General features: G+C 34.7%; 1 protein-coding gene across 3 annotated transcripts in view; it reads left to right on the plus strand.

The window, feature by feature from the left end:
* FUT8 (fucosyltransferase 8) overlaps positions 1-25,243 on the plus strand; it is a gene marked incomplete at both ends in the record, with an annotated part of 59,270 nt that extends 34,027 nt beyond the window's left edge. For all 3 annotated transcript variants that reach the window (XM_080617552.1, XM_080617553.1, XM_080617554.1), the window contains 4 exons: positions 10,907-11,153; positions 12,392-12,568; positions 20,349-20,499; positions 24,926-25,243. In XM_080617552.1, coding sequence (XP_080473678.1) covers positions 10,907-11,153; positions 12,392-12,568; positions 20,349-20,499; positions 24,926-25,243 — 893 coding nt within the window. The remainder of the gene's footprint in view (positions 1-10,906; positions 11,154-12,391; positions 12,569-20,348; positions 20,500-24,925) is intronic.
* Between the last annotated feature and the right edge of the window lie 623 nt (positions 25,244-25,866).

Raw genomic sequence — 25,866 nt, forward strand, 5'->3', positions numbered from 1 at the left:
GTCTGCTTAAAATAATAAATATTTTGATAAATAAAGGAATTCAAACAATCCCTTACAATGTTTCATGTTAAAAAGTGAGCTACTCAGACTGCTTGTAAAAAGGGACTAAAACACAGACAAACTCATACCCCCCCATATTTTTTAAAGGCAGATTTCATGAAGTTGCTTGATACTGTTAAAATGCCTTTAAAACAAACAAACAAACAAAATAATAAGACCAAAACCCCAAACAAATTTTGTATAAATGAGAAAAACAGGAAAGAATAAATTCCTAGCAAATTACATCGTAAGGAAGGCGAAAAGAGATTTTTGAGGAGAAACTTGCTAAAGGCAGAAAGACTGATAATAAATCCTTTTTCAGGCACATCAGAATAAGGAAGCCTGCCAGAAAATCTGGAGGGCCAAGAGATGATCAAGGCATGAAATGAGTACTAAAAGAAGACATGACTGTAGTACAACCTATAAAGATCTTTCATATGCGTTCATTATAAAACAGCTTTGGGAGGCTCCCATGCTGGAATCTTTCTTCATAAGGGACACTTTGGGTGCTCTTTCTTAAATAAGTGTTATTGAAACCATTTGGCAACAAAACATTTTGTTTATATTTAGTACTTGTTTATAATTGCTGTTCTACAGAATAATGAAATGAGGCTGAAGGAATATCAATATTCAGAAAGGGTTCCAGCAAATCACAGACTCGGTATTGGACAAATTGACAGAAATAATAATAAAGAATCAATTTAGGGGGTAAACATTAAAATATGTTACAGTGGAGAAGAGCAAATGAGAGTTTTATAGAAGGAAATTACATCTCATAAATTTAGTGGATTTATTTGAGAGACAAAAAAATCTGTGGGTAGGGAAGACTGAGTTCATTTAATTATTTTGCTTTTCAAGAAAGCACTTCAGAAGGCTTCCCCTGATATAAACTACCATCAGATAGAAGCTCCTGATGTATATAAAATTGGGTTAAAAGAGACTTCAGAGAGAGAGAGTAGAAATTAATGATTAATATTCATTAAAGTAAGTCAGCAGCAGACTGATGCAAACTTTGGGCTTCAACATATTCATATATGATTTGGCAAAGAGATAGAATGTGTTTAGTGAAGGTGAAAATTCCTTATGAAGAGCTACAGAAGGCTCTTGCAGTAGTGACTGCAAATAAGATGGCAGATAGAAGTCTATGTTGATAAAGACCAAATAATGGGAAAGAACAACTCTGAACTATATATACTTTGAGTGGTGAGAGCTAACTATGTATTGCTATTTAGGGAGTGTGGAAGCACATCAAGCAGTCATTACAGTATTAACATGTTGGCCTAAAAACTTGTGCTTAAACTTAGAGTGTGATTAACATCTGCTTTTCAGGATTTCAGTTTCAGTATTAGAGAGTGCCTATTTAAATGGTAATACTAAAAGAACTGGGTAGCTCAATTTATGTAGAGTGAGAATAAGGTTTTTCCTTTCCATATCTATGGTTCAAAACCAGTCTCACTGAGTGTTTGGTTACATCTCTGAAATAAGGATATGGACTTCTTGACCTGTATTTTGGCAGCCTTTCCAGAAGCAGAAACATTTGCATGAACAAAGCAAGTTGAATTCTATTGCTCACTCTCTCAACAAGTTCAGAGTAAAACCCCATTGTTGATGTGGTTGTTTTGCTGATAGTTTGCATTTTTTGTGTGTAACTAGAAAACTGCATGGGTCACTTTTCTGCACAGCTGTTTTCACATTATTTCTTTTAGAAAAGTAGAAAGTATATAAGTAACTGTAACTTTTTCACATAGAATGCTAAATATGATCAGTATTGAAGTCAAGTAGCTGTACTCTGTCATTCTGCTAATTCCTGAAAGATCTACTGATCTGAAATTAGATCTGAAATGGGAGATGCTGTCATTTCTCGTAATTAGCTTTATTTGTTTTGTTTTTACATAGAAGAATGTTTGCTTTTGGTCTTTCAGTGGGTGTGGATTTTTTTCCTCTTTTGTAGCAATACTTTCAACATCATTTTACAACTTGTGACACAAAGTTGCAATCCGTAATCTGCCGAACTAAACAAAATCCATTTGTATTTTAGTAAGTTCTTCATAAAATACATGTCTACTCTTTCACAAAATAATCAGTCAAGCCCACAATACTGAATGTTGATTCTGATTAAACCATTTATATAGGCTAAGCATACTATTGGTTCTTATTTAATTGTATAAAGAATTGCATTAAATCTGGTCTTCATAAAGGATTGCTGTTCTTAAAGGTTGTTTTCAATGTCGGCAGCATGTTTTAGCAGGATGGGAGATAAATGTGGAATAAATTGCTTTTAATTGCATCCATTGTTAAGTAGATTTTCCAGAGGTAGAAATAAGAGCGTATATGTTTCTTTAATGTTTGGTGTATATAATTTCAGTATCTATCCAATAATATTCAAAAATTTGAACATTTTACAGACTGAATTCTCCTTATGTCACTGTTAGTTTAGATTAATATTTGATGTCTGTATAAAATGCAGTTAACTGCTGATAATAGTTCCATGCATGGCCAGGACCATAAGCAGAATAGTATATGCATTGTTCAATGAGAATTATTTAAGTATGTTCAAGTGAATGAAAGTAACCTAGAACAAGGGATTTTTATTCATGAATAGATCTGTCCACTGAAGTAATTATTTTCAAAATAGTAGGGACGTACTTCCCTATGTTTCTTGATTAAAGAAAGTTGAAGCACTGCTGCTATTTTGTAGACTTAGAATGTCATACTGAAAAGATCTTTTATTGCTAGATATTTTGTTAGATGTGAAGAATCAACTAAGTAGGCAAATGTATGCCTATTTCCATATGAAATAACTGAAAGCTATACCAAGACTTTTAGGGCAGGAATAATTTCTTCCATTTTATATTTCTATTTCTCAATCTTTAAGCCCTCAGACCACTGATTTCTTCCTAGTGTTGTGAAGAGATAAGAAATTAGAAAACCTGCATTTTCTTACGTTGGTCTTCTACCTACTTTGCGTATAGTTTGTTAATCTTTAATACGAAACAATAAATATTTAGTATTCCAAGAAAAAAAAAACCCACCGTTACTGTAACCTCACATTTTTGGCGTTACATGTCCATGAGTACCATCTAACATGTTTTGTACAGAAATCGTTAGAGCCTGTTTTCCTTTATCTGCCATTACATAAATCCAGGGACAAATCTCCAAAACACAGGTATTTTGTTTGCAAGTGCCCTTAACTCCTATAAGAAACAGTAGTAGTTTGAAGTTTCTAATAGTGTGCAAATTAGTAATATTTTATTATTACAATAGTTATGGAGAAAACTGTTATGTTTATATATTAGTTGGTTTTTATTGATTCTTCCGTTAAATTTTCCCCTTATTTGCTTTGGAAAATACAAAATTCTGTCTTCAGATGACAAGTATATAACTTGGAAAGGGGCATATATGGTATGACTGAAGACCAGAAAAATTTCCTTTTCCATTATTTCAGGGTTACACTCGTGTTTTTCCCCTTTCATATTAATAGACCATATGAAGTATAATGTGTCCCTGTTTCTCTCAGTTTCTTTTTGATGCACTGTTAAGGTGAAGTGTGCATCACTGCTGTGTATTTCCAACAGCATAGCAGGTTTATTCTCTGCTGTTTTATTCATGGCTAACTAAAATGTCTTTTTGTCTACACGCACCTTGAGGGTTGTGTTCCAGCTGGACTTGCATATGAAGGAGTTTTTACTAATTCATTGAAAGAAGAGTATTCTGAGCATTCAAATTAGGACAAGACAAGATTGGGAGCTCAAGTTACAAACTTGAGTTATAAAGCTCAAAAAGACAGTAAATGTCTTGTCTAACCTGGGAGCCCTTCTCTACAAGATGCCTGGGCAGCCAGCTCTGAAAATTAAACTCCAGTCGCATGACCCATTGGAAATTTTCAGGTCTCCAAAAATACCATATTGAGGTGGTCTTGTTTTTTTGCATGCTCATATATGCTTGTTATGGGCTCATACATATGTTCAGTTAGCATATGCATGCCAGAGATCAGTCCCTGCAGATAAGTCCCTGCAGCTGTAGAGGGTTTATTATAAAAGCAAGCTGTTTATCTTCTATTCCAGAAAAGACAACCTAATATTGAAAACAAGTATTTGGAAGTGTTTTCAGGTGTGTAGTAATTAACATTAGACCAAAATAGAGATTAACCTTTGGTAGACTTATTTCAAGTACAGTAAAAAAATTAGTTTTTCTTCCGTGTTGCTGTAAAGGTCTTTTCTGTATGTTTTCCTAAGTTCCTTCAGCTATCCTTACAAAAGGATACCCTTAAATCATCAACTCTGGCTACCGTTTGCATGAATGACTAAACTGGGATACCGTGGCAAAACTCCTTTGCATTTATAATACTAGTTGCCTTTGCAAATACATTTCATGATGTTTTCTGGTAGCCAGGGAGCTGGAGCTCTTCTTAGACATGTACCCTTTCATATAGACTGTTCAGATGAAATGGGGCATTGTTCAAAAGCAGTTTGAATATTAAAGCAAAAAATAAATTACTAATAACCTCCTTGATTTCTACTTAGTTTAACAGTCTGCTGAAAATGCCTTCACTAACTTATACGGAGTCAGTTTGTGCAATCACACTTCATTGTTAAACGTTCCAGCTGGCATGCTGGGTATCTAAACAATTGAGCATGGGAAAAATCTTTACTTTTTAATGTTCTTTTAAAGCGAGGTGACAGTTGCCATAAAAAGCTTCTAATAAGTGATGGGTTTTCAATAGAATGAAACAGAAATGTAGGTCTTTATAATGCAGCTCATCTGAGCTTATTTAAAAAGGTTTCAAGGCCCTAAATGCATCAGTGGGCGCTACTGTTTTAGTTCCGTTAGAGACGTAGCTATTTCAAATTCAGAAATCAATAAACTCAGTTCATGCTTTCATTAGGTCCAAGAGGGAGAACATTCATTGAAATCTCATTACTTATTGGGACACTAAAAGCACTGTTTATCTTTACATTGTGTTTTTGATTATGTGTAGGCTTCAAAAGAACCAGAATGATATGGGAAAATAAATACTATTGAAAATCAGTGGATCTTGTGTTAGAAAGACATGTTGGTAGTTCAGGAGCTCTGGAAGTTAGGGGTTTTGCTGGAACAGAAATAAGACTGCCATCAAAGTTTTATTTCTTGGAGGGGGGGAGCTGATAAAACAGTATCTCTGGCAGAGAATTATTTTAGCCATGTTTCTTGTGAGAGCAAGATTTTGTCATCATGCTGTACCTTTCTATTTGCTCCTTTTGTTATCCTAACTTGGTACAAGTTCTGAATATTATATACATTTTGGCCAAATTTGACCAAAGCCATCAAGAATCAGCCTCTTGGGATGACAAAAGGGACATCACCTATATTTTCAGTTTCTTTATGACTGAATTGCACCAAATATACTAGCTCTATTTTACATTGACTACTTTAAAAGAAGAATAGGATTCTTTATCTAATTTTAATTTCATTTTATAATTCAACTATGCTATAAAGTCTTTACGAGGAGGCTTTAATAATGTTTGGAACTGTCCGAAATATAGTAAGAAATGTAGGAAATGTAGTCTGCAGCAGAGAACAGATAAAGGCATACTTTTTCTTTCTTATGAACTAGTTGACAATTCATAAACAGCGTAACACACCATAGCTTTGCATAATTTCACTTTTTGTCTGCTTTGAAATGAAAAACATTAAAATATAATTGAAGTTAAGCCATGAACCTGTTGTCTTTGCAATACATAACAGTAGTCAGCAACACAATGAGGAGCCTTGTGAGAATTCAGCACAGCCCCTCTCACCATATCCTATGCTAATCTAACAGCATTCCTAGCACTCTGAGATATCTTGTGTGATTGAATTTAGAATTGTTCACTCAGCTGGGTAAGTAACTGAGCTGACAGTCTTTCAGGTTGTAGTGCTTAGTTTAGTAGTGTGGTGATTAGTCTATGCAAGTTGATACCAGCTTAAAGAAGTCTATTTTATAGAAACAGAAAAGTAATGAATCTATTCCATTTTTATTTGAGTTTATTGTTATATTTCTAGCAACACAGAAATTAAATTGAAGTTCTCATTTACACAACAGGAATGTCCTTAGCTTAGTGTACCTTGGCATACTTTGAGGGACAACTTCTTGAAATAATACTTTGAAATTAGATGGTGAATTTTGAAATTATAGCATGAATTAAGTTCTTAAACAGGCTTTTCAGTTAACATTAACTAATAGTATTGATCGTTACTTGAAACAAAGCTGACATCCTACTGTGTGAAGTAGTGAACACCCATCTAAATGCAGATCTGAGCCAATGTTCAGAGAGTAGGAAATAAGGTAAGGCAAAATGACGAATTCCAGAGATCGTTTTAAGCCAAACAGCGTTTTTCAAGATTCAAAGAAGTTAATATGAAAGATATAAATAGCAAAAGTTTCTAAATGGGCTTCAAATTAGGAGGACAATGATAATATTTGAGAAATACACAGGCAGTAACATTATGCCAAATCATGAAAAACTACCTAAGTCCTGTGAGCTACAGAATACATTGGGATACTGAAGGGAAGCTAAATTATGGCTTTTATAACACAGGCCATTTCAGTATTTAAAAAGTAATCATTAGAACACTTGGAAATTGAAACTGTATGACTGATCTATTAGTGATGAGCATAGCCAGAAAATGGTGATGAGTAAGAGCTACGTGGTGCAACTGGCATGGGTCATCCAAGTAAAAATAAACTTGTTTACCGTCTGTGATTTTTTCCTCCAGAGTATGTTATGATCAAGGAGTGTTATCAATATTGCAGTACATTGACTATTAAGAAAAACATGCAGTGAAGGAAAAGTGGATAAAGTTGCAGAACTTTGGAGGACAATTATTTAGGTAAATCCAAACTGAGAAATAGCACCTGGAATCGTATGAAAGTTAAACAAGCTGCAAATAGAATTATAGAGGCAAATGTTCGCAACTGTAGAAGCAAAGTAAATCACATTGGAAGAAGTAGTTTAAAGTATTGCTGAAATGTAAGCGACCTATAGCAATGTAGGTAAATGACTCTAGAGGTACCTTCCAACCTAAATAATTCTGTGATCAAATGTCAAAGTTGGACCTACAGCCAGCAGGGTATTGGACGTGACTGACATGATGATACCATGTTTTGAACTACCAGTGTGAGAAAGAGATACAAGCATTAGTATGGATTAGTACTTTCTATGGCTTATCTATTATTTAACAAAATGCAGTGGACGAACTGAACTATTTTAAAATTTAGAGAATACATAGCTAAAAACTGAAGAAATGTCTGGATAAAAAGATCATTCTGTATTTTTATCCCAACTTCATTATCTTCAGTTGAACAGCTACAGTTTGTATTAGTCAAGAACGTGACTTAATGTTTTTGCAATGTTTATGCTTCCCTATCAATCTGACCCGAGGTTTGGATATCGAATGTATCATTGATTTTGATTGCAGTTTATTTCTAAGAAAACTAAACCAATATCCTGCTATCCAAGATTTCCATGAAAGTTTTTTAAACTGTCTCTGTTGAAAATAGGACAAGATCATTGCCTAGTAGGAATCTTAAAATGAAAACTGAAAAAAGATCAGTAGGATAAGAAAGCTGTCACTTGCCGATGTGGCTGTTGCAGTGGGTTGTTTACTCCATCAGGTTACTGGAGAGTTACTCTTCACTGGTTTTGTCCAGTACAAAAGCAAACAGTTGCTGTAAGTTTTCCTTTTCCTGCATCTGCTAGCTCATACTTTTTAAAGTGAGTGAAGACTAATAGATTTTTTTTTCTTTGTTGTTCAGAACAATAAGAAATGTGATAAAGGCTGGAAAGTTGTGAGAAAGTTTCCTAGAATTGTTCACACATCTGCACGATTGCTTGCACAGATGTTCTCAGCAGTGGTATCAAATTTCTGTGCTTTATCAGAAGTTTGTATGTTTGGATTTAGTAATTATGCCCCTTGCCCTCTTTTAATTTTATATTAACTGATAACAAAATAGAACATTATTGAAAATAGCAATAACCATACTGATAGTTGTTTGGCTGGGGGTTTTTTATACATATTACATATACATATATATGTATATTTATATACATTACATACACAGATACGTATTTTCAACACAACACTGTGTGTGTCACAACTATTTTTGTCAACAATAACAGGCAAAAGTTCTGAAGCATGAGGGGCTTCTGTAACCATTTCATAATTTTTAATTGCATTAACAACACATTCTTTGATCTGTATTTGTGAATATTTCATTTTATGACTTGCTATTTGTAGCCCATACTTTCAGTAACAGTCTCCATGTTGGGTCTCTTATTGTGTAGTTTTACAAAGTAAGAAACTTAATCTTCTCTGTGAAGGAACCATATGATGTTTTCAGTTCCTTCTCAGAAAGTAGCTTTTCATATCTCAAAGTGCACACATTAACACTTGACCTGGTAGGTAATTTTACACAACCAAGTTATTTGTTTTGTCTCATTGAAATATATTTTGTTTGTTCCTGATTTTGATTCACAGCAAGTATTGCAGCTTCATTACTATTCAAACAATGTATCACATACAGTTGAAAGCTAAAATGTTTGGTTTGGTTTGTTCTCCCTCTCCCCTAGTCTTCTTTGGTATTCTTGTGATTTTGGTATATTTCAATCTAGTTTGTTGTATGCTAAGTGCTTTTCTAGTCATTGCTGGCCAATCTTGTTTTCTTCAAAGCCTTAAGACAGCCTATGGAAATTTTTAGGAGCACAGTCTTATCCTTTAAATAGTATGGAACTATGTATAGAGTGCTTTTCAGGGCCAGAATGCCAAATAGTGGGTTAGGTCCCTTAATCAGCTTCATCAATGGCAAGACTTTCCAAATGGCTGTTTTCACACGACATACTTTTCCAGTGATAGAATGAAGTTTAAGAAATTGCAAGTGATACCAGACTTGATAAAAATTCATCTTTTTATATGCTCCTTTGCATCTCTGCTTTTTCTTCTCAGAATTGCAGCAAATTTCTTCCTCTAATTTAGGATTGGAGTCTTTTTTTCTTTTCTTGGCTAAGATTGCTATTGCTTCTTTTACCATCTTGTTCCTTCCCCCACTTCTCAGTTGAGGTGGAAAGTATAAAAAGGATGGAACCTTGTCCTGATTTCAGCTGTTAACAGTTGGATTTTCTTTCCTTCCTAGCATTCTTTCATACAATACTCAAGCTGAATGGTTCTTGACTAGACTTCTGACTAATATTTCACACATACGCCAGCTTTAGCACTTTCTGGTTTCAAGGTGCTTTTCTTAATTGCAGCTTTCTTAAGAAATGCTGATAAAATATTATCCATCTTGTTATAAGAAAACTTAAATGCTCAGTATTTTTACTAAATTTATGAGATTTTACTAAATCTTTTCCTGTAAGTGCAGCATAATAGATGGTAAAAATATGAATTGGCTTCTTGAATGAAAAAATATCATCCATACCTGCATTACTTATTCTATGGGAAATTATTCTAAAAGGTCCCTTTGCAGTGTTATGTAGTGCAGTGATGAAACATCAACATATAGATACAGCTGTGAGGACAGATATTCCAAATCTATTAAAAATCAATTGAAAATATTCCCGATCACAGCAAACATTTCTTATTTAAATAGCCATTTCTTAGAGAGTTACTGATGAAATTTGACTAGTTCAGTAGGCTCACTGGTGTTAATGTAGTATTCTGGCAATGTATGACTGCAGCATATGCTTGTCAAATTTCTAGGACTTTGCCACAACTATATTGAAATTATTTTTAGTGCACGTAAAAGTGGTTTAACCTTAGGGATTTTTAACTGTTCTTAAAATAAGAGTCATTATCCTTGCACTGGATTGATTTTTTTTCAATCTTTAGGTTTAACTGGTAATCAAAAATTATATGAGTTTCATTTGCTTACTATTAAAACAGGTTACTGTCATGGCTGGTGAGCAATGAGCAGAGAACTAGCCATCTTTACCAATAAACACTGCAGACAATGAAAATACTCTTTTGGAAGGAATGAGCACACTAGAAGTCTAAAATGTTTGATGTTTCAAAACTGCACTGCTTTGTATTATGTTGTCATGTATTAGAACTTATTGCGGTATATGAAACTAGCTTTGAATTATCAATTATGTAGACGCTTATGTTCATGTAATTTGTAAGAACTCTTATAAAAAACGTTTAGTGGTTTACTGATCCTTGAAAGTCCCATCTAAAACATCTGTTAACCACTTCAGTTAGTATTTAACATATAACAAATTCTTACCTATATGTAAATCACATGCTTGTATAGTGCTTGGCTGTTTTCCTTGATCTAATTTGGTGCTTACCTTCATAGTTCAAGCTTTTCAAACAGGAATTGTCTCTTTCTGTCCTTTCTCTTCTTCTGTCAGTAAAGAAACTAATTCAGTGGTCCAAATGATGTCTGAAATGCTGAGATTTACTGCAGTAAAATGTATTCAAAATTGCAGCAGGACTGTATAGTTATTTTTTTAACAATTTCTTATGCCTTAAAATATTTCTTTATTTTTTAAGCAAGTAACTGAGTTATAAGCATTTTAGATAACAAGTCTTTCCAAGCAAGCCTTAGCACAAAGTAATGATGTAGTTGTATATGAAAAAGTATGAATACATAAACACGAACACTTCTTATATTTTATTAATAACCAGCTGCTAAAAAATTAAGAACCTTCAACTTTGTTTTACTGGAGTGGATTGTTAGATACAGTTCGTATGTAAATCTATTTAATGTTCTTAATTCTGTTTTGAAAAAGTAGAGCCAGGGTTAGGTACTTCTTTTGAGGATAGTTTAGCTGATATGTTTAGGATGTTACTTGCCAATGGTAAAGCTTATTAATAAACTCCTTGACTCATCCTAGTATGTATTTTAAAACAGGTGAGGCTAATGATAAGGATGTTCAGGTGGTGGAACTTCCCATTGTTGACAGCTTACACCCACGGCCACCTTATTTACCGTTGGCTGTCCCTGAAGACCTGGCTGATAGGCTAATTCGTGTACATGGGGATCCTGCGGTGTGGTGGGTGTCGCAGTTTGTGAAATACTTGATACGTCCACAGCCTTGGTTAGACAAAGAAATAGAAGAAGCCACAAGGAAACTTGGTTTCAAACATCCAGTGATCGGGTGGGTATTTCGTTTTCTTTTTAACTCTCTGTGCTTTAATATGTATATATAGTGCTTTGTGTTCAGGACAAATTGTTTTATGATGGTTTCTCAAGAGCCTCTAGCATTTTATGGGGAGAAGGAGTGCTTTCTAGATGAAGCTATTATTTTTTAACTGTGCATAATACAAGTTGATTACAAGTATTTCTTCAGCATACTCATCCACCTATGATTTGACTGATATTGCTCAATGGAAGGGTGTTTTTTGGTTGGTTGTGGGTTTTTTTTAATGTCTTTCTGTAGCTAGTAGTGTAATACAGAATTTCATTCATGTAATTGCCTTACAGCTTGTATTCCAGACACTTTTCTGTCTGGGTCTTCTTTTCAAGTGCCTATAGCCTTTACATTTGAGGAAAAAAGGCTAAGCCTGCATTTTATATGCCACAATCCACAACTAATTTTATTGTTGACTGGACCTGAACATGGTATGTGCTTTTCCCTTTCCTGCTGATGCTTTCACTATTGCTGTTTCTTAGCAGTGACTATGTGTTGGAAAGGTCCGTATGGGAGAAGAAAGGAAATCATCTATAGGCAATAAAGAACAGCTTGTGGAAGAAAGGTTTTACTGTCATGTAACATGAAAAATGTTGTTGTTACTCTATTAGAGCCTGCAAACACTTCTTCCTTTGCCAGAATTTGCCTTCAGTGCTTAATCTTTCTTTCTCTGGGGGTACACAACAGGTCTGTCCAAGAGTTAGTTGGCTTTTGACCATTGAGTCAGTAAGCCACTTCGCCACTAAAGACGTGTTAGATTTCAAGCAGATGGGGAAGATGCATTTTAACTACCTTCATTCAAATCCTGCGTTGCAGTTTGTGTCACAATATATCCATGATACAAATACTCCTATTTTGCTTTTGGACTGTATTTGTCAAGCATTATCTAATGACACCAGATAACCTTCTGCACAAAGAGAATACCTTGCATGCTACAATTATCTCTCCTTCATTCTTTTCTTTCAGTTACCTTTGCCTTCCTTGCAAGATTATTATATTGCTTTCAAGAACAGACTGACAGCTAACTTCATGTTGTCAGTGTGTCTTGATGGACATCAATGAATCTAATCCTTTCTTGTTTTATGTAGGGATTCATTTTAATATGCATTCTAGAAGTGCACACGTGAAATGTAAAGTTAAAATTTCAATTGCTGAATTATTAATTGTATTTATAAATTGAAATCTGAATTTCTGCCTTTTTCCAGTGTTCATGTTCGGAGGACAGACAAAGTAGGAACAGAAGCAGCATTTCATCCCATTGAAGAATATATGGTACACGTTGAGGAACGGTTTGAACTTCTTGCTCGCAGGATGCATGTTGATAAAAAAAGAGTGTATTTGGCTACAGATGACCCTTCACTGTTGCAAGAGGCAAAATCCAAGTAAGATGAACTACATTTGTATTACAGTTTGTTCCTTCTGGTTAGCTTTACAATTTCTATTGTGTGCACAATTTTTAGGATTTGTTTGCTTGCGTTTTTTTAAGCTATTAATTTATTTTGCTTATAATTTATATATTAGATTGCATTTCAGCTTCCAGTGATTTTGATTTTTCTCTGAGACATTCCTTTTTATTTTGGATGACTTTTTTTCCGCAAGTATGCTTTTCAAAGTTTGACGTTAAAAATCCAAAAGAGCTGAGCAAGATACCTGTGACTACTTAAAAACAAACTTGTAATGCTGTAAAGGGCAAATAAAAATATAAATAATAAATACACCAAACTTCCTATAGAACATAGATATTAAAAAGAATCACAGAATGGTTGGAGTTGGAAGTGACCTGTGGAGATCATAGAATCATAATAGTTAGAGTTGGAAAGGACCTTAACATCATCTCTTCCAACCCTCTGCTGAAGCAGGTTGCCAGAGAAGTTTTTGTAAGCTTGTTGACAACCTTCTGATGACTCTTTCAGAAAGATTTCTATATAGTGAACTTAGAAGACTTTCACCTTATGTGCTGAATAATTTTAAAGTTTGTCCTTAAATATATGTGGGATTCCTAGTCTGTAACACTGTCTCTGTCCCTTATTTGCTTCTTGTCTTCTTCTAGTTCTCCAGAACATGGGTTTAACAACCTACCTTAGGTATAGGATAACTCAGCTTGTCACAGAAGATACAGCTGTGTTCAAACCTGAAAATGCACACTGTGCTTTTGTTTACTCCTAACACGGCCTGTCTTTTCGTGTGAAAACTCAGTGTTAAGTTGCATGTCTTGCAAGGTGCCACTGAGACGGCAAAACCTTCTGCTTAGTAAAAGAAAGTAGGTGCATATGCAAGAATAATGTTCCATATTTAACTGTATTTTTTTTTGGGTTATGGTGTGTATGGTACATAAACAATTTCACAAAAGCTAATTGCCATGACAGTGGAAACTTGGATATCTATATCAGGAGCATTGAATTGAAGTGTATTCATTACTGAGTACAAGTTAGCACGTTTTCCTTTTGAGTACTACTTATTTATCTGTCTACTGAATAGCACCTATTTCTGTTTCCAAAATTTTTTCTCCCTTGAACAGAAAAATATGGGGTTGTTTTTTTTTGTTTCATTAAAGCAAGGAAATTAAAATTTTAAAGTGAAGGTAACTCCAAAGTGGCAATTTCTTTAACTGTTTTATTCTTGGTAGACATCCTTGGAAAAATATATAAGATTATATTCTGAATTACAAATCGGCTTTTGCATAAGGTAAGCAGAAAATATTATTTTGTAGTAGAGCATTGCAAGCCTGTGTGTTTCGATTGTGCTATTTCTATTTTTCGTTCATATCTACGAAGGGCTGCTGTGCAAAATTATGGAGTTTTGACAAAACTAAATGAATACACACAACTCCAGATGATGGCAATCTAATCCTTCCTTTTTTGTATATGTAGAGACAAGAACAATAGCAGAAACAATTATGATAACGTAACATTTAAAGTGCAAATCTGAACAATGAAAAGACAGGTAGTAAAAAATTGAGGTTACAATATTTAATTCATTTCCATTGTCTTAAATGAATTTAATTACTGTTTGTAACATAACAGATTTCAGTATTGCTGTAGCAAACTTAGTTATGCATTTTTTGTCTTTGTATTCAGCTTTCAATGCTTAGCACGGTACACTTTAGTGTTGTGAATAATAATGAGATGCACTACCTATGTAGACATACAGTTGCTTGCACCCTACTATTGCTTGCAGTCAACTAGAAGACATTTGAAACTTCCTGTGATTTCATAGAAGGAAGGATGCAATTTGATGTTTCAGCACTTAAAGGCATCTGAAGACAGGTTAAGGTCAGATTTTGAGAATAAAGAACCTTTTCATCCTCTTCTTGTGAAGAAAAATACAAATTAGATTACACTTCTGACAAAAAAAGTTCCAGTCACACTGAACTACCAAGCTGTGACACAGACAGCTGTCACAATGTACCACAGTAGCTTATGTTGCATTCATTATAGGGCGCTGTAATATTAGTAAGCATTAGCTAGATATTATATCTCTCTATACATGAGAGTGATTGGCTGTCAAACATTGTTGGCATTTAAATAGAGAAAATGTTGCCAACATTCACATGAACAGGCATGTTTCTATTAAGAGAAGTGTTTCAAACTATTCATAGTCATGAAAACAGAAATGTTTTGACTGAAGTTTCAGAAACTTCCCTTGCAGTCAGATGTCTACCAACTGCAAGTATGGTAGTGGAGTTAGTACTATCAATATGTAAGGTATTTTTTGTTTTCTTTTCCAAAGGAAAGAAAGAAGTGAATGTATTTTCAGAATTAGGTTGATAAGAGAGGAGCATGCTTGACAGTTCAACAGCTGTAATAACTATGGGATTAAAGCACTTAATAGATTCATGGAATGGTTTGGTTTGGAAGGGACCTTAAACTCATCCAGTTCCAATCCCCTTCCACTAGACCAGGTTGTTCCAAGCCCCTTCCAACCTGGCGTTGAACACTGCCAGGGATGGGGCAGCCACAGCTTCTCTGGGCAACCTCTGCAGTGTCTCACCACACTTACAGAGAAGAATTTTTGCCTAATGCCTAATCTAAATCTCTACTCTGTCAGATTGAATCCATTCCCCCTTGTCCTGTCACTCTCCAAACTTCCTGTAGGCCCCCTTTAGGTACTGGAAGCTACTCCCCAGTGTTCTTCCCAGAGCCTTCTCTTCTCTGGGCTGAACAAGCCCAGCTCTCTCAGCATGTCTCCATAGCAGAGGTGCTTCAGCCCTCTGATCATCTTCATGTCCTCCTCTGGACTTGCTTGAGCAGATTCACATCCGTCTTGTGTTGGGGGCTCAAGAGCTGAATGCAGAACTGCAGGTGCAGCCCAGGACATGATTGATTTCTGAACTGTAAGCACACGCTGCCAGGTCATGTTGAGTTTTTTGTCAGCCGACATTTGATAGCTTCTGGTAAGGAAAGGCTGTGGCATTTTTCGTAGCTAAGTTAGGGATGGTGTAAATTGCTTGTTCTTTGGCTGATTTAATAGTTTTTAAATAGAATTTTTTTAATTTCTAGTATACATGTTTCTAGCCTATATCATATGCAGCATCTTCTCTCTTTAAGGCAGAGTATTGAAAATAATGCAGTTGAACATGTGCACAGATTCTCAAGAAACCATATTTAATACATTTCTGGTTTATGTATTAATCTGTTTAGGTCTCTGTCATGTAAATAAGCACTCAAATTCAACAAAGTGCATTCTTCCTTTTAGAATATTTACCTGTCAAGTTATATGTATTTTGCTTCTTCAATGTTTTTGCAGTAATTTTCCTCCCTTATGAGTTTGGTTTTTTTTTCCAGCACTTATGAAAGCTTTTTTTCCTGCTCAGTATTTCACTATTTACTTCCACAATAGCAAGTTAATGTCTTTTCTCTCTGTGTACTATATGTATTTTAGCTGTTGTAACTCTCCCTGCCCAGAATCATAGTATGCCTGATACATACAGTTCAGTAAAGCTTCAAAGTTCTTGAGCCTGGTGAACAGCTCATACACATTTTCCAATTCTTTTTAGAGCAAGACCTGAACAAACACACTTCTTACCCCATCTGTTTACACACATGCTCACACTGTTCCTTTAGAGGGAAGAAAATTTGCATTGCCTGTTCTGGACACTTTCCCAGTTGTAGCAAATTGAGAAGTGGAGCATGGGACTCGCCTTGGTTTGTACCTGCTAAACAGCGTAGAGATAAGCTATAGTTACACGGCTAGTTAATCAGCTTCTGAAACCAATTGGAACTTGAAATAGTCTCATAACTTTGTTTGGTTTGTATCCTTATCTGAGGCTGGTATTTGCAGGATGGAAAGATTTGAAACTCTCTCTTCCCTGCCTTGTTCTGATTTCTTCTTTTCCTCTTTTCCTAAGGGGAAAAAGAAAAAAAAGTCCTTTCTGGCCTAAATATCAGTTTCAAGAATATATTTGGTAGCTTTAGAAGAATTAGGTTTATTTTTTTTTAGATATGTTGAGGAGATATGCTATGTATATATAGTCTGATACAGCATTATGCTGTTTTGTTTCATCTTCACAGTCTTTTCCTTTACTGTATATAGAAGAAAGAGTGTGGGTAATTTCTTTGGAAAGCTAGAAGGGATCCTACTGTATTTAGGCAATGCTGTCAGTAAGAATATGACATCTTAGTATTTATTATTCATTTACAATGCATTCAGGAATCATAGTAATAGGATCATGTCTGCATTCTGCTTACAAAAAAAAAATCCCCAAAAGCTTATAACATATATATTACATTAATCACAATATAAATACAGACAGAAAAGGGAATAGAAGGACGCAAGAGCTAACTATAGAGCTTTAGAAGTTTCATTTTGTCTATTCTTTGTAGTCATTGTGTAAGAATAGCTTTAAATAGAATCTAAAGCACTGTAGTGAGTGGGAAGGAAAATTAAACCTCACCTGATGCGGGAAGTCAGTGGGCCACATAAGGCTAAGACTGAGAGGAATACAGGTTTGGCCTTTTACTGTATTTTTCTTTATGCTCTGCTTTCTGCCTGTGTTGAAGACAGGATGCTGGACTAGAAGATTCTTTGGTCACACTGAGTATGGCTGCTATTATACTCCCATTTTAGGATGCTTTAAAGAAACCTCTTTTCCTAAGCATGAATGTAGCAGCATGTGCCATATGTGTGTGTGGCTGACCTAGTTTCAGCTGTAACAGTTGTGCCACAACAGTGGCACAGCATAAAAGTGCTTGTTCGAAAACTTAAAACATGTGAGTAAATAAACGCTAAACTTGGATTATTGCTTTGAAGAAATGGGTTCTGAAACTGTTGGTTAAGTGAGTTTGACTCAACTTTACAAAATGTCATTGAAGACCAAATTTAAAAGCATCTCAAAGGCTGCAGAATAAAGGGAGGAAGGAGAAAAAAATTAAATGCATGCATACAAAGACGTGTGAATAATTGTTTGGGTTTGAGGGGTTTCTGTTTTGTTTTGTAGTTTGTTTTTTTAACAGATTCAATATACCACACCTTTTGGTGTGCTGCTTTTGTCAAGTTATTAGGCTGATCTTTTGCTAGTAGGAAATCAGATTCTTCAGGGAAGGTTCTTTTGTCTTTACTCAGCATCTGGGTTCTGATTATCAAAATCTGAAGTCACTAATTTTACCAGTATTCCTTATGCCACAAACTTGTAAAGGGGTGTGCAGATATCTTTATTATATTCACTGTCTCTAGAAATGACATCTTCTGTTAAACATTCTTTGTGTTGCTCCCCTCAGAGTTGTGTCACTGATGCCCATCTCTGTTCCCCAGCTGATTTACACAGTAGAGTATGACACATTTCCATTTGGCCTGCACTTTCTTTTTTCTTTAAAAAACATACTAATATGATTCAAACAACGGAAACAGAAATAGAATATATCACAAATCTTGTGTTGTCATCTGTTGTATTTTAAGAGCTGGTTCAATATTGATGTTAATTTTAGACATATGAAGGTAAGAAAGAAAATTATCATTGTGATAGAGTTAATTCTGAAAAAACTATTTCTTATATATGCTTCTATAATTTCTCAAAAGAGGTAAAATGAGTTACTCCAGATGAATATTTCCACCTTCTCTTCCTTGTTTTTTTGTTTTGTTTTGTCTTGGAAGGCTGCGTGGAGACCTTAGAGCAGCCTTCCAGTATCTGAGGGGGGCCTACAAGGATGCTGGGGATGGGCTCTTCATTAGGGACTGTAGTGACAGGACAAGGGGTAACGGGTTCAAACTTAAACAGGGGAAGTTTAGATTGGATATAAGGAAGAAATTCTTTACTGTGAGGGTGGTGAGGCACTGGAATGGGTTGCCCAGGGAAGTTGTGAATGCTCCATCTCTGGTGGTGTTCAAGGCCAGGTTGGATGAGGCCTTGGGTGACATGGTTTAGTGTGAGGTGTCCCTGCCCATGGCAAGGGGGTTGGAACTGGATGATCTTAAGGTCCTTTCCAACCTTAACTATTCTATGATTCTATAATGTGACATGAACTTCCCCTGATTTTAATGATCAGATGCACTCTTTAAAGTTGTCATCCTACCTTTGGGAAATTTACCACACATACATTATTTTTTGTTAGAACAGGTGTTTCTCTGCTCATACATAACCATAAAATAATTATTATTATTTTTACATAATTATTATGTATTTTATGTAATTACATAACAGAACATAAAATTCTGTGAAAATCACCGTAAAGAGAAAGCAAATTCTTCCTGAAATGTGGAAGTTTTCCATAGGGCTTTTTGATTTGCTCTTGAGATTAAATGTCTTGATTTGGTAGTTGCAGCTAGAGGATATTAAATGAAAGAAACTTGCTATATTTCAATATTAAAGTGGAATAAACTAGGCATGTTCTTTAAAGTGGTTGTCATAATCATGTCTACTGTATGTCCAGAGTATATGCACACACACTGCGTGGTGTACAAGTGCATGCTAATTTTAATAACTTTCCAGGAAACCAGAGTGTAAACCTTATTTTGATCTACGTTCAGCATAGAATTGTCAAGCTTTGAAGCATCTAGTTACAGGTCTAAGTTACTGTTGCTCCAGCATTACAGCCTACTCTATATTATTTAATTTATTAAACAGTATATGAGTGATTAATTCATAAAATGTAATATTAGCTGCCTTACTATCTTATCTAAGATATTGATTTATAATTGCTATGAAGTGGTATATATGAAAAATAGATTTTATTTGAATTATTTTATAATTAGCCCTGTAGTTGTAATTTTGTAGCTGGCAGTTACTCGTATGAGTTGCACTTCATGATTGAAATATAATTATTGTGTAGCAGCAATATAATTATCATCTTTGTTACACCTACCTGGAATTTCTCATATAAAACTTATCTTTGGTAGGAGGCTGACCGAAAACTTAATTATTTTTTGCTACTTTTCACAATTTATTTCAGATTTCAGTTCCCCATGAAAGGAATACAAATGTTTTGAGAAAGACCATCCTTTTTCAACACTTTAAAAGTACTTTTATTTAATTTTAAAATTCATTGTTTCCTGTTAAAAACTTGTAATTTTATTTTAAAAATGACATAAACCAAGGGGTTGTATTTCAAATAAAAATAATTGGACTGAAAGTATCACTGTTTTGTTTATAATATGTCAAGAAATTTTACATTAATTTTCTTTTGGCTAGTAAATTGCAGAATTTTTCTCCATGTGGCCCTAATAACTGTAAAGATACTTTTGTTGTTAGTTTAAATTTGTTTATTTAGCACGTCCCTTTTACAGGTGACTTGAGTTTTCTTGCACAGTGTCATGATCGTTATCTAACAGAGAGTGTGGTAATAAAATGTAGTCTAGTAAAAACTTAATCCCGTATTCTATTTAGTAGTAGAGAAATGAAGTTATCTGAGTTTATTTCATTGAAAAATCAGTAAAATTAGCAGAATGTGGCATATACTTGCTGACATTTTTTCACTTCTTCTGCAATGTCAGGTCTCAGACAGACTTACAATGTCTTTTTATTTATTTATTTCTGGATAAAGAGAGGACATGCTTGGAAGCAGCAGTAACATTCCAGAGTGTTCAGTAAAATTATAATGCATTCCCTGTAAAGCAGAGATGCAAAAGGAATTAACACCCTTATCTTGCAGCATAAATGATGCTTCCTAAGAAAAAATGAAATTAAAAAAACAAAAGACTTTGCTATTAATGTGATTTGTATTTTCACAGGTATCCAAATTATGAATTTATCAGTGATAACTCCATATCCTGGTCAGCAGGACTTCATAACCGTTACACTGAAAATTCCCTAAGAGGTGTTATTCTGGATATTCACTTCTTGTCGCAGGCAGACTTCCTGGTCTGTACGTTTTCGTCCCAGGTAAACTGCAATACAAATACAATATACAGTATATGTATCAGTTCTAAATCTTAGTTTTCTTCATGCTCATGTTACCTTATTCTCAGTGGTCTCTCATGAAAACTTCAGGGAAGAATTAAAGGCTCAGTATGGTAAGTGAACATTTAGAGGACTGTAAGCACTGGTTGATTACTTTTCCACTGAAGTTACTGGCTTAATTAAGACATTGGAAATGAGCAAGAAATTATATTAAACATGTCGAAGAGTTCGTTGTTTTGCATAAAGTTAATGTGTGACTTGTATCCATCCGTTTCTGTGCAGCTTAGTTAAGGCATTTAAAATAAGTAAACCCAATTTTAAACATGTTTAACGCTTCATAATTTTGCATAAAGTTAATATATAACTTGTGTCTATCCATTTCTACACATCATTGCACTCCACTACTGTTCAAACATGTCTGCTGTTGCTTTAGTTGATTGTGGCAATGAAAAAGAATTAAGAAAGCAGACATTTAATTTCTGTTCAGTCTATTACATTTCTAGCAATGCAGTGGCAGCTCCATAAATGTGAATTCTGGCCACTGTAATCCATACAGAGTTCCTGTTGCAGATAATTATATCCTACAAGCATATCCTTTCTTGAGCGGTCTGATGAAGCAAGTTGTGGAGTCCATTAGAAAATGGAGTCATATAACTGTAATCGTTGGTGTTTTCTTCTTTATTATGTCATATTGTATAATAATTTAATATATAATGAAAAGCTGTTGTAAAAGCTTGTTTCAGATTGGAAAGCAGTATTTTGTGACTGGTACGCTGATCCACCTAGTTCAAGTATGGCAAAATATGATTGAAATCCAACAAAGTGTATGTTTTTTTACCTGCTGTTGTCATATATGCTCTTAGGTGACACTCCTGCTTAAGAAAGAATTCAACTATAGATAGTGATAGATTATGATCACACATGATTACACAGTTACATGGAAGTGAAGACAAAACTGAAAGTCAAAATTTACTTCAAGCCCAAATGTTTCCACTGCCATGACAATTTGATAGGTAACAAGCATAATATTAACATTGTTACATGATTGATACAGTGATATATTGACCTTGACAGCCAGAATTCTTAATAACATTACCATGGCAAGAAGACAGCTGAACAGAAAAGTATAGAAAAGCCTCTTATCCCACAGTCATGCTTGTGGGTAGATTTTTTTTTCATTGTTCGCTAAACCCTGTGAAGAAAATGACATTTTATAGCATGCTTAGGTTACTATAGCCTAAGTCAGACCAAGACATGAATAAACTCCAAAGTAAAAATCCTCACTAAGAAAAGCTTGTGAGGGGCCATTCACTTTTATAATCATGCTTGATTCAGCTAAAGTATGTTCACTGAATGCATATCACAGTGAAAGGGGTGATTATCAGCTGATACCTGTGGTTGTCTTACATGCCACACATACATTGGTGTAGAGACAGTTCATATTCTGCAGAAAGAGTCATGTGGTCTTGGGTAAAAACTTAACAAGAAATCTAGAACGCTTTCTGCTATTATTATATTCACATAACTGTTAAAAATGGTAAATGCTTTAACTAAAACACTCGATATAAACAGAAAAAAAATCCATGTCTAAATACAGGTACAAATGGCTTGGACAGAATATATTGAAATTGAATCGTACACGTTGGAGTCATGTTTATTGACATAGTTAAGGTGATACTAGTTGATTGGGACCCCTGGGGGTCATCTGGTACAACCTCCTTTGAGGGTACCTTTGAAGTACATGGTATCTTTGAGTTTGTCTCCTTCTGCGTCTCCCTGCATTTCACACTAGACATGTTTGCTGGATGACATATTTGGATTTCCAGAGTTGCATTAAATTCTACTGAAGTCTAGGAAATCCTGTATTAAACCATTACTTTCAATAGCTGGCACTATGAATTTGGTCCGAGCATCTAATTGATTTATTCTGGGCAATTTCTTCTGCTTTAATAATTCAAACTCTTCAAAAATCATATAGCACCAGTTTTACTGGTCAGGCAACAATGTGATTGATATACATTGGGCTTTTCTAAGGTCTGATGCAAGTTTTCCCACTGTTCATAAAGATTTCTCTTTTATGGTTTTAAAACTTGATCCTCTCATCTCTAACATTTGAACTACTATCCCTGTCCTTTCATCAGTGAAATGAACAGTTTGGTAATTACTTTGGCATTGAATGTAAGCAAAATCAGGCTGTTAATGAGTATCTTTTGTCCAATCTGCATGAAGAGAAAGTAAGGATAAGAATATAGTCTTAATTTCCAGTATGATTTTGGACTTCCCATAAATCAATTCTATGCTGACTTTTTTTCCATTTTATTTTCCTTGCCAGACAGAGTCAAAACTTCATTATGAGGTATTAAGAGAAAATTATAGTATATGTGGATAGAATCATGTGCTTTATGAAGTCCCTTGTATTAAATCTTATTATGCTACCAAAACTAAATGAATACTGATAGAAGCTTAAGGATAGGTATTTCATTACAATACTGTTAAAAGAAATTAGGCCTATCGAGTGATGTAAAGTCAAGGGAAACATCCTACATTGGCACTGCATTTCAGCAAAATCATATTAATTGAGAACTATAGAAAAACCAGATGGTAGTTACACAAATCGTAACACAGGAGCAGAATTAAGATTGCACATTAAAACAAAAAGCTTCTTTGTCTCTCCAGTCTTCATTTAGATGAAATTGTAGCTCCCTCTGCCTGACATATTTGTCTTCATAATCTCATTTCCTTCCAGAATTTATTAGTCGTTGTACATGTAAGTATACAGGCTGCAAAATAAGTGCATGTGTGAATAAGAAAGGGGAGGCTGGCTTTAGCTACAGTTCTGCATGTGGATTCTTTGCCTGCTGCCCTCAACAGCTTACAGTTTAGTTACCCAAATGAGAGGAGATGTTGTATGTTTTATGTCAGATATGCAGGACACTCACAGACAAGCATTTCTCCTGCAGTGATTTAAAATCTCTTACAGACTGTGTGTGTATTCTCCTCCTGAAGTACACACACACGCAGTGAAGAAAACATCAAAACAGTCACAGAAGATATAAAATAAATAATCTCTTGCCAGTGTATGGGTAATCAAGTTTATTTCTATATTATAGGGTATAACAAGTACTTCGAAATAATTAACTTTAGCCTGATGTTCTGAAAGGTACTTTTGAGAAGTTATTTCAAAGATCAGATGGAGAGGGATAAAAGGAAATCTATTACATTTTTTTAAAGCGACTGCCTCTCACAAAGATAGGAAGGTACAAATATGTCTTTGTTGACTGATCAAAGTTCTATTCACCATATCTTCAGAGGGAGAAAAGTAAAATCAAGCTTTACTATATTTATGTAGACTGAAAGTTATGAAAAAGCTCAAATGCTTCCTCATATTGAAGTCTGCTGTATTGTTAGTTTATCAAGCTCTGTCAAGTTTACTTAAAATCAGAGAAAGATTCAGTAATGTAGATTAGAAGTCAGAAAGGTCACAGTGTTCAAATCAGACACCTGACAAAGAAGAGCTTTTTAGCCAGTTGCTGGAAAGAGCTTTGTTTAATATAGTGGCAGCCTTTTGTGTTTCTAGCAATTTTGAGAGATACAACACAATTCTGATGTGGGGAACTGTTTTTCAGTCTGAAGAAAATTCCTTTTATAAAATGCTATACAATGACATTTCAAAATGCATCTTTCTTCTCACCAACATTGTTATTATCCTGCTGGAATTCAGTTTCACTTAGGTATCTTCCAAATTGCCAACAGTCATAATTCTGCAACAGTTCTAATATTAACAGCATTTTAAAGCCTCGGATTTCTAGAACTGCTTGATTGTGAAAATTGGAGCTTTCCTTAGAAAAGTAAATGTAAAGCCTCATTATTGCAGAATAAATTTTGAAAATGCAAGTTCTGAAGGTTTAAAGGGAAGTAAAATACAGTTTTTATTAGTAGTAGAAAAGGAAAACAAATTTGCTTCTACATTTGATTTGCTACATATCATTAATTTTAAAAAGCAGGGTGGCAAGTTTTAATATAGACTTTTCAAATCTTCATGAAAAGTAGGCTGTTCTAATTATTTATCTTTTTATTTAGCTGCTTTATTTGTCTACCAGATCTGATCACCAGAGTAATTACTAAAATGCTGCTGAAAAATGTTGTGCTTCTTGTTAGAAATATGCAGGGTTTTGGGTATTTTGTTGGGTTATATTTGTTGCTTGGTTGGGTTTTTTAGTTGTGTTTTTAGAGGTTTTGTGCCTTTTCATTTGTTTTATTCAGTTTTGGCTTTGGTTTTGTTTTTTAACCTGGACGTTCCAAACCTTGATTGTCTTGTGAAATTTGTTACACATTGGTTGCTGACTCCTGTGGTGTGTTGCAGGCACAAACAATATTTATGACTTCTCCTTTGTTTTTATTTCCTAAGGTTTGTCGAGTTGCCTATGAAATTATGCAGACATTGCATCCAGATGCTTCAGCGTATTTCCATTCTTTGGATGATATCTACTACTTTGGGGGACAGAATGCCCACAACCAGATTGCTATTTATGCTCACCATCCAAGAACTGCAGATGAAATTCCTATGGAACCTGGAGATGTAATTGGAGTAGCTGGAAACCACTGGGATGGTTATTCAAAAGGCATCAATCGGAAATTAGGAAGAACAGGCCTGTACCCATCATATAAAGTTAAGGAGAAAATTGAGACAGTCAAGTATCCTACATACCCAGAAGCTGACAAGTAGGAAGATCGTCAGCAGTAATTCTCAATTTTGATTGGTTTGAACCAGTCAACACACTAACTAATGGTTTCTATGGGATTTGAATTTGCATTTTAACATGCAGTTAAAATCAAAGCCTTTAGCAATGAAACTGGATAAGAAGCTGAGAACAAATGGATGGGCTATTATCTGAACTTACTCTTAAACAGTTTTTGTTATATGCACTCTCACACATGCACACACAAACCCACATACAACAGGGAAACTGTTGTTTTATACTTTTTGTCTCTTTTCAAGATTCGTCCCAGTCATTAGTCTTATGTGAGCTTCGGGCTCTTTTTCTCTGCCATTAATTGACAGTAATGTTCAGACTTATCACACTGCCACATTGTGTAATTTGAGTGACATGAACATATTTTGTATGTACAAAATTTAAAACATGGTGCCTATATTTGAAAAAATTGTGACCTTTTTAGAAGAGCCATGGCTATTTCACAATGGGTAAGAGTCAATCTTCAACTGGTGTTACCATGACCACTGAACTTGCTTCAAACAACAAATTCAGATTTCAGACTAGATTTCTTTTACAAGTTTATTTTTAGCATTCCATTGATTACTTCTCATCATTAATAAAATAAAGAATACAT

The sequence above is a fragment of the Psittacula echo genome (assembly GCF_963264785.1).
Source record: "Psittacula echo genome assembly, chromosome: 5".
Classification (NCBI taxonomy): Eukaryota; Metazoa; Chordata; class Aves; order Psittaciformes; family Psittacidae; genus Psittacula; species Psittacula echo.